Source organism: Camelus dromedarius, chromosome X, assembly GCF_036321535.1.
Source record: "Camelus dromedarius isolate mCamDro1 chromosome X, mCamDro1.pat, whole genome shotgun sequence".
NCBI classification, from domain to species: Eukaryota; Metazoa; Chordata; class Mammalia; order Artiodactyla; family Camelidae; genus Camelus; species Camelus dromedarius.
Window position 1 is genome coordinate 51260955 of NC_087472.1, and position 15442 is coordinate 51276396.

At 32.0% G+C, this 15442-nt stretch overlaps 1 protein-coding gene across 4 annotated transcripts in view; it reads left to right on the forward strand.

Moving 5' to 3' along the window:
* RPS6KA6 (ribosomal protein S6 kinase A6) overlaps nucleotides 1-15442 on the forward strand; it is a 151266-nt gene that overhangs the window by 74827 nt on the left and 60997 nt on the right. For all 4 annotated transcript variants that reach the window (XM_064483005.1, XM_031446151.2, XM_031446153.2 and 1 more), the window contains 3 exons: nucleotides 3856-3937; nucleotides 4585-4665; nucleotides 7807-7886. In XM_064483005.1, coding sequence (XP_064339075.1) covers nucleotides 3856-3937; nucleotides 4585-4665; nucleotides 7807-7886 — 243 coding nt within the window. The remainder of the gene's footprint in view (nucleotides 1-3855; nucleotides 3938-4584; nucleotides 4666-7806; nucleotides 7887-15442) is intronic.

A 15442-nucleotide genomic window follows, 5' to 3' on the forward strand; every position in this document is an offset into this window, starting at 1 on the left:
TTCTTCTATAGTTGATCATGGGACGAGAGCAGAGTGAGATGTTGTTTTCTTATGCTAGGAAATTTCACCCATTAGACCTGAAAAGAACAAATCAGGTGATGAACAAATAAACAATTATTTCTCTAGGCTGTGAATGATGGCTTCTATTAGATGCCATATTGAGCTACTAGTGAGTGTTTTATGAGCTAGGGGAAAAGTGGCTGCTTTGTGTGTCTTTCTGAAAGCCTAGACTATCTTTTTCTTTCTTCCTTAATTGCCACTTTTTACCCTCTGTACTCCATTCTTTTCAACTCAACCAAGGGCTGTGCTCTAGTTCTCAAAGTGTGGTCTTATTATCCCTGGGCAGCCACAAGACACTTTCAGGGGGTCCTCAAGGTCAAGACTATTTTATAATCATACTAAGATATTATTTGTAAAACTTTTGACACTTTGGCACAATCAAGGAAGTGATTTTAACCTTATCAGTAATCATATTCTTCACTGTCACATGCTCACAGTTTTAAAAAAATGCAAGTTTTACTTAAGAATGTCCTTGATGAGGTATTAAGTGATTAAATTTATCAAATATCAACCCTTGAGTACACTTTTTAAAAATATTGTGTGATGAAATGAGACATACACATAAAGTATTTTAGCTGTATACCCGAGGAAGATGGTTGTCTCAAGACAGAGCACGTGTGCAGTTTTTTGAGCTGTGAGCTAAACTAGCCACTTTTTTCATGGAACACCATTTTTACTTGAAAGAATGGTTGACAAAATATGGTTAATTAAACTTGAGTATTTGGTAGATGTCTTAAAAATGAATGGAGTGAACCTATTATTTTGTGGAAAACAACTGACAATACTTTTGTCAATATAAAATTTGAGCTTTGAAGCAAAACATCAGGATTTTGGAAAGTTTTTATTTGTCACTGTGTGTTTAACATCTTCTCAGTACTCCAAAGACTTTCCTGATGAGATTGCTGCTGTCAGGGTTTGGAAGAGCTACATAACTCAGTGAACCAATGTTTTTGAGATGACCAATACATGATGTTATCAGACATGAGTACAAAATCCATTCAAAGTATAAGGTAGACCAAGGGATTATTATGTAACAGAATATGGACAGTTAATTGATGTGGTTTCAGAATCTTCATTGCAACTAATCTTTACAAAACTGCCACTTGTCAAATTCTTGTATCGTATCAAAGAATAACCACAATTATAAGAAAAGGCTATTAAAATACTCCTTCCTTTTCCAAATACATATCACCGTGAGGCCTTATTTTCTTATAATTCAAACAAAACAACTTAATTGCAGCAAATTGAATGTAGAAGCAGGTATGAAAATTCAATTGTCTTCTATTAAGCCAGATATTAGAGACTTGCAAAAATGTAAATCAGTGTCAATCTTATCATTGTTTTTTTTGCTTTAAAAATATAGTTATTTTTATAAATGTTTATATTCAGATGTAACAAGTTTATTTTAATGACTCAATATGTAATTATTTTTTCTGTTTTAATTTTTAGTATGATAAATATCAATATATATAACCCACAAAAACAAAAGTACTTTGGAATCTTTGGTAATTTTTAAGATTTGTAAGGTATTCCTGAGACCAAAAGGGTTGAGAATTGCTTTCTTGGAATGGACTGAGAAAGATAGTTTTCCTACCTGTGGTGGAGTCATCACTCATGAAATGATGTGTAACTCCTTTGTTGTCATCATCTTGGTCACATGATATTGATTAGGAAAAAGGTAACTGTTTATCTGCATTTATTTGCCCTTGTCAGTAATATTGAGTGAAAACTTTAAGCCTGGTGCTTAGGGTTAATGCTATCTGCTTAGCTTTAAAGCTTTAATAATATGTGTTATGGCAATTAATTTAGTCTTCTGTTTAAAAAATTGATATAGACTGCTTCTTAAATCAGCTGTACAAATACGTATTAAGTCCACTTGTTGGCCAAGAACTGCAAACTTGAAAAATACAGATAAGAAAATACGCATCTGGGGTCATGACTTCTTTAGTTTAGTCAGTAGGTTGTATATAACATTTAGAACCCCATGATAAGCTGGTTTGTGTGTGCATCCTAACCCAGGTTGAAATTCTTCTGTGATTAAAAAGCCCGATTTAACACTGTTCGTTTATAAGATACTAATTTTATTTTCTAATGAGTCTATGTTATAAAGGACACTGAGGATAGACTATAGGTGTGTAAAATTTGACACTCTTTACTCAAATGCTTACTGTTTTTATTAGTGAAAAATCATGGATTTTTAGAAATATCCTCTCTTAAGTTTAAATCCACTAAAACTAACTTCATGGAATGAAGCTACCGAAATCTTCTGTTGCAAGATGCACATTTTCTTGGGGTTCTACATTGTTTGGGAAAATCTTGCTGGAATTCAGAGTATATCTTAGACAATAAAGTAGTAACATAGAGTAGTAGTTTTAATTTGTTATCTCTGTACAGAAGTATTTATGGTGATATGCAAAATTTATGATTTTGTTCAATCCCTGAACTTTTCTTTTCTCCAAAGATAGTTTTATGTTTCAAAAAGCAACCATTTGTTAATATGAGTTCTCTTGATTAGTCTACTCCAAGTGTGGTATGAATTGTTACTGGTTCACAGTAAGATATTCAAAAACTGAGAGTAAGCATTTAGAAACTTTTACAGAAATTTGACAAAGTAATTTTATGTGTAAAATCTCTTAGTATAAAATGCAGTTGTGTTTTATGTGACATTTAAATTTCATTTTTCTAAATAATTCATTTTGGTTATATTTTATAAAACTATGATCTGCAATAGATTTGGAAGAAAGGGGAAAGAAGACTTGTTGGTCTACACAGAAAGTGTGAGAAGTACTACACAAGATGAATGTGAAAACTCTAAACCTGAAATGGTCTTTGAGTTTAGGTCTGATATAAAGGATAGGAGGAGAGATTCCATTAAGTAAATATTCCACACCCCGCCCCCACCTGCCCATTTGGCTGATGTATATTTGAAATAAAGGGTTTTGAGCTCTACCTTAGGAAAGAGGCAAGACAAAAATTAGTCAAAAGGTCTCCTATCTGCAATTTTGTGTGAACAAATTAGTTACTTGATCACATTTTAAATTTAAACAACACTTGAATAGAATTTGTTAGAGTTGAGGATGGCAGGTTGAGGCAGTAAACACATTTTACTAAATAATTGTAAAAAATGAAACAACCCTTTACTAATAAATAACTCATAAAACTGTGCTATATTCGTATTTATCTTTATAACTGGGGCTTTTTAAAACTTAGCTTTTAATGAGTCATAATCTTAGTTTGAAAATATGAGATGTTATTACTTAAGCATACTTGGTAACTTTAAATAGTTTAACTTTTATTTGTTTATTGAAATATTTGCCATCTTGATTCTTCTCCCTGGCAGACAGATGAGAATTGTCTCTGATTTCTTATTAGAAAATAAAATACCTGATAACTTCTAAAATGGACCAATAGGAGGTAGAAATGAGGGTGTCAAATCAATGGTCATCACGTATGTTTGCACCTTACTAAGGTAACAAAAAGCTTGGGTCTTATAAGGAGCTCTCTTAGCTCAAATTGTCTTTTGTTATATTATTTATCTCTTATATCACAGACTTCTCAAATTTTCTTTATAATTTTCTTTTCTACAATAGTACATAAGGGAGTATGATTTACTAAATGAAAGTGAGAAAATATTAACTAAGTATAATTTATAGAGAAAGAAAAAACAATTATAGAGAAAGGTGTATCTTTCTAAAATTAGAGAAAATGAAAGATCCACATGAATGTGCTAATATGTACATATAGCAGCAATGGCTAGAATGTGAATTTCACTTTTTTTTCAAATTCCTCTGTTAGGTTTTTCTTGTTAGAAAGAAGACTGGTCCTGATGCTGGGCAGCTCTATGCAATGAAGGTGTTAAAAAAAGCTTCTTTAAAAGGTAGAAAATTAGAAAGCTTATTAAAATAAAATTTGGTAAAGCTTGTTTTAAGAAATATACTGTGTATTGCTTGTATGAGTAGACTGTTTCCTTTTAATGTTAGTAATTGTTAGTTTTCTAGTGGTAAGTTATATTTCTAAGTTTGATATTGGTATATACCCTAATTTAGTGGGAGTGTACCCTGAAAAATTTAATGGGATAAAAAGTAACATATTTTATTTAATTTAAAGTGAACTTATGAAGCTATATTCTTTTATTTCAAGATTTTTATTGTTTCTGCTCCATCTTTGTTGGCATTGCATGTTGAGAAAGCACAACCACTTGCATACACTTATGTACAGTCTTCTAGGGTGTGATAACGATAATACTGTGCTCAATTTTAATTAATAAACTCATTTGAACAATTGGAGACTAGTATATAATAAATGCTTATTCATCAAGTAACTTTGTCCCTTTGACCCATTCTAGATCTAAACTGAGTTTGTTGACTTTCTGAGAATATGGTAATTACTGTCTAAGAATATATAGTTTGCAAATTTGGGCACTTACAAAGTTACATTTTATACTTTCATATTGGTGAATTAATTGATGGGGCCTCTACTGAAATTATATATGAGTAATATAGTCTACCCCTCTGTAATTTTTAGTTCGAGACAGAGTTCGGACAAAGATGGAGAGGGATATACTGGTGGAAGTAAATCATCCATTTATTGTCAAATTGCACTATGGTATGTAATCTTTTTTAAAATTATGGAATTAGAGAACTAAGATTTCCTTTCAGACAGTAGTATAACAGGAGATAAATACTTTAAACAGGAAATGAATACTGAATGATTTAATATATTCAACTGTTAAAATGTATTTATCTGAAATAAGAATCAATATCCAGCTTTTAGTTCTGTTTCCTGTATTTGGTGGTTGACTTGTCTAAGGTAACAAGACAGTGTCTTCTGATTACTTGTCTGGTAGTATTTCTGTCTTCTACTAGGCTATACCTCCAGTGATCTTAGGCTATAAATTACTGTGATAATTTATTCAAAACATTCTTGTCTATGGATGTACTCCTCTTACATGTTTATAATGAGCATATTAACTTTATTTCCTTGTTCTGCTGAGAAGAACCATATTATATATTAGTCTCTTTGAGTTATTTTTTCTTATATTTGGTGGGAGAGGAATACCAGTGAGAGCAGAAGATACAATGGAAAGAACATGAATTTGGAGTCAGAAAGTTCTAAGGATTTTTTTTTCTTAATTGAGATATACTTGATTTACAATATTTTATAAGTTTCAGTTGTACAGCATAGTGATTCACAATTTTTAAGGTTCTATTCCATTTATACTTATTATAAAATACTGGCTATATTCCCTGTGTTGTACTATATATCCTTGTAGCTTATTTATTTTATACATAGTAGTTTGTACTTCTTTTCCCCTACCCTTATCTTATCCCTTCCCCTTCCCTCTTCCCACTGGTAACCACTAGTTTATTCTCTATATTTGTGAATCTGTTTCTTTTTATTATATTCACTAGTTTTATTTTTTTAGATTCCACATATAAGTGACATCATATAATATTTGTCTTTGCCTGACTTTTTTCACTAAGCATCATATCCTTTAAGTCCATCTATGTTGTTGCAAATGACAAAATTTCAGTTTTTTACAACTGTGTAGTATTCCATTGTGTGTGTGTGTGTGTGGTATATATATATATAGCACACCTTTATCCGTTCCATCTGTTGATGTACACTTAGGTTGCTTCCATATCTTGGCTATTGTAAATAATGCTGCTGTTAACATTGGGGTGCATATATCTTTTCAAATTAATGTTTTCATTTTCTTTGGATGTAATTTGGATATAATTCCCCAGAGTAGAAATTGCTGGATCATAAGGTAGTTCTATTTTTATTTTTTTGAAGAACCTCCATCCTGTTTTCCACAGTGGCTGCATCAACTTACATTCCCTCTGACAGTGTACAAAAGGTCCCTTTTCTCCACATCCTTGCCAACATTTGTTATTTGTGGTCTTTTTAATGATAGCCATTCTGACAAGGGTGAGGTGATAGCTCGTTGGAGTTTTGATATGCACTTCTCTGATGATTAGTGATGTTGAGCATCTTTTCATGTGCCAGTTGGCCCTCTGTATGTCTCCTTTATAACAATGTTTTTTCAGGTCTTCCCATTTTTAATTGGGCTGTTTGTTTTTCTAATATTGAGTTGTGTGAGCTGTTTATGTATTTTGAATATTAACCCCTTATCAGTCATATCATTGGCAATTTTTCCCATTTTGTAAGTTGTCTTTTCATTTTGTTGATGGTTTCCTTTGCTGTGGAAAAGCCTTAAAGTTTAATTAGGTCCCATTTGTTTATTTTTGCTTTTGTTTCCTTTGCTTTAGGAGACAGATCTCAAAAGATATTGCTATGATTTATGTCAGAGTGTTCTACCTATGTTCACTTCTAGGAGTTTTATGGTTTCCAGTCCTACATTTAAGTCTTTAATCCATTTTGAGTTTATTTTTATATATGGTGTTAGAGAGTGTTCTAGTTTCATTCTTTTATATGTAGCTGTCTAGTTTTCCCAATATCACTTACTGAAGAAACTGTCTTTTATCCACTGTATATTCTTGCCTCCTTTGTCATAGATTAATTGACCATAAGTGTGTTGGTTTATTTCTGGGCTCTCTTTTCTGTTCCGTTGATCTATTTGTCTGTTTATGTGCCAGTACCATACTTTTTTGATTACTGTAGCTTTTGGTATAGTTTGAAGTCAGGAAGTATGATAACCACCAGCTCTATTCTTCCTTTTGATTGTTTTGGCTATTTGGGGTCTTTTGTGTTTCCATGCAAATTTTAAAATTATTTGTTCTAGTTCTGTGAAAAATGCCAAAACTATGCAGTTCTGAGTTTTAATCATGGCTCCATTGCTAATTTAATGTATGCATGAGATTGTGGCATTTGGTTTCCCTGGGGAATCCAAAGGCATATACACTGTTAAATCACTAATCTGATCTACTACATCACTTTTAGTGTTCGGGATTTTAAAAGATAGCAGCTATTGATTTTATTCTTAGGTAATTTTGACAAGTAACACATTAAAATATGTACCTAACTCTCTCTATAAAAAACCCTCTAGAATTTCCCACCCATTATTCTTTTAATCTCTTTAACCCTAATGGAATGAAAGTAGTAGTAGAATCTAAAGATCTCCTTCCTTGAATCTCCAGGGTATCATTAGATTAATCACTATATACCAGTTGTGTGCAAAACACTGTTAAATTCAGCGGGCTCTAGAAGTGAAATACTCTCTGAACTCTAGAAATTTATGATCTTTAGGTAACACAAATATGTAAGACAAATTTGTTTGTATAAATCAAAATGGATTAAGTATCATGAGGGAGGCATAAATAAAGTATGATGAGATCTCAAAAGCAGTAGCAAGTAATTTTAATGGGGGAAGAGGATAAGGATGCTGTAGGGAAATGTGAAAAGGAGGAAATCCTTAATAGAAGAAAGCTTACTAGAGAAGTGGCATTTTTGTTGGTCTTGAAAGAATTAGTAGATTTTCAATAGGTAGGGAGGCAGAGTTCAGGCAATTGCAGTAGAAATGGTGCTCCATAAATAAAGAAAATGGTGGTACAAGTTCTATGTAAAGCTACATGCAAGGTTGATTATGTTCTGGGGAGGGGTTTATAGGTTTTTCAACACTAGATTTAATTTGAGATAATATTATCCAATAATGGACCATATGAGTAAATGCTTAATTGCTTTATAGTGTTTAGTGATAAAATTCTAGACAATAAATATTAATTAAAAAGTATACTAAACTTTTGAAGCCTTAAAAATTGTTACTGCATTCTAATTTCTAATTAGCCTTTCAGACTGAAGGGAAGCTGTATTTAATATTGGATTTTCTCAGGGGAGGAGATGTCTTCACAAGATTATCCAAAGAGGTGAGTATTTATAAATTTTTGCTATATTTTATTGAAACAAAACTAAGAAAATTGTTTTTGTTCTTTTGCTAATTACTTTTTTTCTTTGAAAATTTTAAATGAGAATTATTCTGTTTGTTTTGTTGCATAGTATTTAGTGGATATACCAGTTAATGGTATTTTCTGTCTTCCTGTCATTTAGATCATCTCAGTGGGATACTCATTATTCTTAGGCACAAAATCAGTATTAATAACTGGATGAAGTAGTTAGGGGCAAGCCTAGGACTTTGGCTACTCAAAACTACCAGTGCCTCTGGCATTAGTGTTTAATTTATTAATGTTTAAAACAGCTTTTTGGAGGCACAATTGACATACAGTAAACTGCACATATTAAAGTACATGCTTTGATACATTTTGACATTTATATAAACTTGTGAAGCCATCAACACAATAAAATAATTAACCTATCTATCATCTTCAACAATTTTCTTGTGCCCTTTTGTAATGGTTCCCTCCTGCTCCACCCCTACTGAATCTCCTTTCTGTCACTGTTTGGCTTGCATGTTCTAGGACTTTATATAAATTGAATCATATAGTATGTATTTTTTTATCTGACTTACTTAACATAATTATTTTGAGATTCATTGAAGTTGTTGCATGTATCAGTAGTTCATTTTTATTGCTGAGTAGTATTCCACTGTATGGATACACAATGATTTGTTTATTCATTCACTTGTTGATGGGATATATGGGTCGCTTGCAGTTTCCGGATATTACTAATACTGCTACAAACATTCATGTACAAGTGATTGTATGAGCATATGTTTTTTTTCTTTTCATGGTTAAATACCAAGAGTATAATGACTGGGTTATATAGTAGATATATGTTTTAACTTATTTTAAAGACACTGTCAAACTGTTTCTCAGAGTGGTTATATAATTTTTATATTCCCACCAGCAGCATATGAGGGTTTCAGTTGCTCCACATCCTTACCGACACTTCATATGGTCAGTCTTGTTTTAATTTTGGATATCTGATAAGTGTGTAGTGGTACCTTATTGTAGTTTTGAATTATACTACCCTAATGACTAATGATGTTGAACATCTCTTCACATGGATATTTGACATCTATCTTTTTTGATAAAATCTCTGTTTAAATCTTTGGCCCATTTTTTATTGGGTTGTTTTCTTACTGAGTTTTAAGAGTCTGTATATTTTGGAATGGTAAGTCCTTTGTCATGTATATGTTTGAAAATATTTTCTTCTAGTCTATAGTTTGTCTTTTCATTCTCTTTAACAGTGTCTTTCAAAAAGCAGAAGTTCTTAATTTTGATGAACTCTGATGCATAATTTTTTCCTTTAATAAATTGTGCTTTTTGGGGTCCTGTTTAAGGAATATTTCCCTAATCTCAGGTCACAAAAATTTTCTCCTATGTTTTCTAGAGGTTTTGTAGTTTTTGGTTTTACGTTTAAGTTAATAATCAATTTTGAGTTCATTTTTACATATGGTGATAAGTATGTGTTGAAGTCCGTTTTTTTTTTTTTTTTTTTTTTTTGCATACAGATGTTTCATTGTCCTACCATCATCGTTGGAGAAGACTATGCTTTCTCCACTGAATTACCTTGCATTTTTTGTTGAAAATCAATTGACCATATATGTGAAAATCTATTTCTGGACACTCTATTCTGTTCCACTGATTTATTTTTCTGTCTTTATGCCAGTACAACTTTTCTTGATGAGTGTGCCTTTATAATATGTCTTGAAGTCAGGTAGGGCAAATCCTCGAGCTGTGCTCTTCTTTTTGAAAGCTGTTTTGCCTCTTCTAGGTCATTTGCATTTCCATATCGATTTAAAAATCAACTTTTCACTTCCCACAAAGAAAGCCTGCTGGGATTTTGATTCGGACTGCATTGAATCTGTAGGTCAATTTGCAGATAATTGACATTTTCACAATATTGAGTCTTCTAATCCATGAACATGGTTTCTCTCTAGTTTATTTAAGTCTTCTTAAATTTGTCAGCAATATCTGGTCATTTTTAGTGTACGGGTCTTGCACATCTTTTGTCAGATTTATCTCTAAGTATTTTTCTTTTAAAATGTCGTTGTAAATGGAATTACTTTCTTAATTTTATTTTCAAATTGGATGGAAATATGATTACTATTTTTGTATGTTGAACTTTGTATCCCACAGTCTAACTAAACTTACTTGTTTTATCTAGCAGCTTTTTGGTAAACTACAAATAGAATTTTCTATTTGTAATGTGCAAATAAGGAGTTTTACTTCTTATCCATTATGGACATTATTTATTTGTCTTTGTTACACTGGCTTGACCCTCCAGTTCAGTATTGAAAAGTATTGGTAAGAGCCGACCTTCTTATTTATGATCTTAGGGGGGAAGCATAATTTCACCATTAATTACAAAGCTAACTATAGGTCTTTTTACATGTTCTTTATCAGGTTGAGAATATTCCCTTCTATTACTAATTTGTTGAGAGTGTTTATCAGGAATGTATGTTAGATTTCTCAATCACTTTTTTTGCAGTTGTTGAAATGATGATCATACGTTTTTCTTCTTTAATTATTTAATATGATGAATTACATTGATTGATTGTCCAATGTTGAAGCACCTTGTGTCTGAGTGAATCCCATGTAGTCATGATGTATTATCCTTTTTGCATACTATTAGATGATATTTGCTAAAAGTTTGTCAAGAATTTTTTACATCTATTTTCATAAGGGGTATTTGTAGTTTTTTGTGTTGTTGTTTATGTCTAGTTTTGGTGTCAGAGCAATCCTAGTTTCATAGAAAGAGTTGGGTAAAATTTTCTCCTCTTCAATTTTCTGTAAAAGTACAATATCAAATTGTCATTAAATGATTGGTAAAATTCACTAGTGAAGCCATCTGGGCCTGTAGTTTTTTTTTTTTTTTTTAATGTTATGGTGTTTAACTATAAAGTCAATTTATTTAATATACTTGGCATTATTCAACTCATCTTTCTTTTTCAGTGAGCTTTGGTATTTTGTGTCTTAAGTGATTTGTCCATTTCATCAAAGTTATTGAATTAATTGGCATAAAATTGTTCATAATATCCCCTTATTATCTTTTATTTATAGCTATAGAATCATTAGGGATGTTGGTATCATCATTCCCGATGTTGGTATTTTGTGTCTTCTTCCTTTTCTGTCCTGTTTAGTCTTGCTAGAGGTTTATCAATATTATTGTTCTTCTCAAAGAACCAGCCAGCTTTTGGTTTCATTGACTTTCTCTATTGTATTTCTGTTTTCTATTTCACTGTTTTCCACTTTAATCTTTGTTACTTTATTTTGATTTTTTCTGCTTAATTTGTGTTTTACTAGCTTTTCTGGTTTTTAAGATGGGAGCAGAAGTTACTGATTTGAGACCTTTTCTTCTTTTCTACTATAAGTGTGTAGTGCTATAAATTTCTCTATATACACTGCTTTAGCATCATCTTGTAAATTTTGATATGTGATGTTTTTATTCTCTTTTAGTTCAACATGTTTTCTAATTTCCTTTTATTTCTTCTTTGAGTCATAGGGCATTTAGAAGTATGCTAATTAATTTACAAATATTTAGGCATTTTCTAGATAACTTTCTATTGCTTTCTAATTTAATTTTATTCTGGTCATAAAGCATTACAGAAACAATATAACTTCAAATGCTGATAAGTGTAATCTTATGGTATAACTTAGTCTTAGTTTTCCAGCTTTATATTGATAATCTTCAGTATAAAGAATAGAGAGGGGTGGTCCTGGGAAATGGGGAGGTGTTGGTCAAAGGGTAAATACTTCCAGCTATAAGATAAAGAAATTCTGGAAGTCTATTGGATAGCATGGTGATTACAGATAATAATACTGTATTATATTTAAAAGTGGCTAAGTGAGATCTTAAATGTTCTCACCAAAAAAAAAGAAATGGTAATTATGTGACATGATGGAGGTGTTACCTAACCCTACAGAATCACTTTGCAATATACATGTATCAAATCAACACACTACATACTAAACTTACCCAATGTTATATGTCATTTACATCTCAATAAAATTGGAAAAATATATAAGAAAAAAAAGCATGCTGTGTATGACTTGAATTCTCTTAAATTCACTTAAATTGTCTTATGCTTCAGAATATGGTGTATCTTGGTGTATGTTCATGTGTACTTGAGAAGAATGTGTATTCTGTTTTTGAGTAGTGAAAGGTTCTATGAATGTCGATCAGTTTAAGTTGGTTGTTAGTGATATTGTCTACTGTATTCTTCCTAACTTTTTGTCTGCATGTTCTATAAATTTTTGAGAGGCAGGTGTTCAAACCTTTGACAATAGTTATGAATTTATCTATTTGTACTTGAATTTCTGTCAAATTTTGCTTCATCTACTTCAAAGTTCAGTTATTAAGTGCATAAACCTTTAAGATTATCATTCCCTCTTGGTGAATTGACCCTTTCTCATTTTGAAATGACTTATTTTATCTCTGCTAATATTTTTTGCTTTAAAATCTACCTTGATATTAATACAGTCACTCCAGCTTTATTTTAATTAGTATTAGCTTGGTGTATTGTTTTTCAAATTTGTACTTAATCTATTTGTCTTTACATTCAATGTGCAGTACTTAAGGTAGCATTTAATTGTTCTTGCTTTTTATACAGTCTGAAAATCTATGCTTTTTAATGGGGATGTTAGATTTAATATGATTATTGATATAGTTGGGTTTAAATCTTTTTCTATTTATGGTTTTTGTGTCCCACCTTGTCTTTTGTCCCTCTTTTTCTGCCTTATTTTTAATTATTTTTCACAATTTCATTTTTATGTCTTTGGTTGGCTTTTTATCTATAACATTTTGTTGTGTTATTTTAGTAGTTGCTTTAGGGTTTGTAGTATAAACCTTAACTTCAGGAGTCAGGAATCTATACTCCCAGGCCAAATATGGCCTATTGTTTTTTAAAAATAAATTTTTATTGGAACACAACCATACCCATTTGGTTAAGTACTGTCTATGGTTACTTCTGTGCTTCAATAACACTTAATTGTATGCTAATTTTTTATTGTATGGAAGGCATTATGAATTTAATTTTCTTGTACTCTAGATACTTCTGTTTTCTTATACATAGTATTTAACTGCATGCCAGAAAAAAGCTAACCTTTTGAATCTTGCTATTAAGTTTTGTTATGTAGGACCATCGCAGAATTTAGAATTGATTTTTCCCAGTACTGAAACATGACCCTTCTTAGTACTCTAACCAACACCCTGCCAATTATAAGATTTTTCACTCTTTTTTTTAAACATTTTTTATTGAGTTATAGTCATTTTACAATGTTGTGTCAAATTCCAGTGTAGAGCACAATTTTTCAGTTATGCATGGACATACATATATTCATTGTCACATTTTTTTTTGCTGTGAGCTACCACAACATCTTGTATATATTTCCCTGTGCTGTACAGTATAATCTTGTTTATCAATTCAACATATACCTGACAGTATCTACAAATTTCAAACTCCCAGTCTATCCCTTCCCACCCCCTTCCCTCTTAGCAACAACAAGTTTGTATTCTATGTCTATGAGTCTGTTTCTGTTTTGTATTTATGTTCTTTTTTTTTTAGATACCACATATGAGCCATCAAATATGGTATTTTTCTATCTCTTTCTGGCTTACTTCACTTAGAATGACATTCTCCAGGTTCATCCATTTGCTGCAAATGAGGTTATGTTGTCGTTTTTATGGATGAATAGTATTCCATTGTGTAAATATACCACTTCTTCTTTATCCAGTCATCTGTTGATGGACATTTAGGCTGTTTCCATGTCCTGGCTATTGTAAATAGTGCTGCTATGAACATTGGGGTGCAGGTGTCTTTTAGAAGTAGGGTTCCTTCCAGATATATGCCCAGGAACAGGATTCCTGGGTCATATGGTAAGTCTATTCCTAGTCTTTTGAGGAATCTCCATACTGTTTTCCGCAGTGGCTGCACCAAACTGCATTCCCACCAGCAGTGAAGGAGGGTTCCCTTTTTTCCACAGCCTCTCCAGCATTTGTCATTTGTGGACTTTTGAATGATGGCCATTCTGACTGCTGTGAGATGATACCTCATGGTAGTTTGATTTACATTTCTCTGATAATTAGTGATAATGAGCATTTTTTCATGTACCTATTGATCATTTGTATGTCTTCCTTGGAGAATTGCTTGTTTAGGTCTTCTGCCCATTTTTGGATTAGGTTGTTTGCTTTTTTCTTACTAAGTCGTATGAGCTGCTTATATATTCTGGAGATCAAGGCTTTGTTGGTTTCATTTGCAAAAATTTTCTCCCATTCCGTAGGTTGTTGTTTTGTTTTACTTATGGTTTCCTTTGCTGTACAGAAGCTTGTAATTTTCATTAGTTCCCATTTGTTTATTCTTGCTTTTATTTCTATTGCTTATGTAGACTGTTCTAGGAGAACATTTTTGAGATGTATGTCAGATAATGTATTGACTATGTTTTCTTCTAGGAAGTTTATTGTATCTTGTCTTATGTTTAAGTCTTTAATCCATTTTCAGTTTATTTTTGTGTATGGTGTAAGGGAGTGTTCTAGCTTCATTGCTTTACATGCTGCTGTCCAGTTGTCCCAACACCATTTGCTGAAGAGACTGTCTTTATTCCATTGTATATTCTTGCCTCCTTTGTCGAAGATGAGTTGACCAAAATTTTGTGGGTTCATTTCTGGGCTCTCTATTCTGTTCCATTGGTCTATATGTCTGTTTTTGTACCAATACCATGCTGTCTTGATGACTTTAGCTCTGTAGTATTGTCTGAAGTCTGGGAGAGTTATTCCTCCAGCCTCTTTCTTTCTCTTCAGTAATGCTTTGGCAATTCTAGGACTTTGATGGTTCCATATAAATTTTATTATGATTTGTTCTTGTTTTGTGAAATATGTTCTGGGTAATTTGATAGGGATTGTATTAAATCAGTAGATTGCCTTGGGCAGTGTGACCGTTTTAACAGTATTGAATTTTCCAATCCAGGAGCATGGGATATCCTTCCTTTTTTTTAAAGTCTTCTTTAATTTCCTTAGTCGGTGTTTTATAATTCTCCATGTATAAGTCTTTCACCTCCTTGGCAAAATTTATTCCTAGCTATTTTATTGCTTTGGGTGCTATTTTAAAGGGGATTATTTCTTTACTTTCTTTTTCTGTTGATTCATCATTAGTGTAAAGAAATGCAACTGATTTTTGAATGTTAATCTTTTAACCTGCTACCTTGCTGAATTCTTCGATTAGTTCCAGTAGTTTTCGGGTGGACCTTTTAGGGTTTTCTATATATAGTATCATTTCATTGGTATATTGTGACACTTTTACCTCTTCTTTTCTAATTTGGATCCCTTTTATTTCTCTCTCTTGCCTGATTGCTGTGGCTAGGACTTCCAAGGCTCTGTTGAATAGGAGTGGTGATAGTGGGCATCGTTGTCTTGTCCCAGATTTTAGTGGGAAGCTTTTGAGTTTTCATTGAGTACTATGCTGGCTGTAGTTTTGTCATATATAGCTTTAATGATGTTGAGATATGTTCCTTCTATACCCACTTTG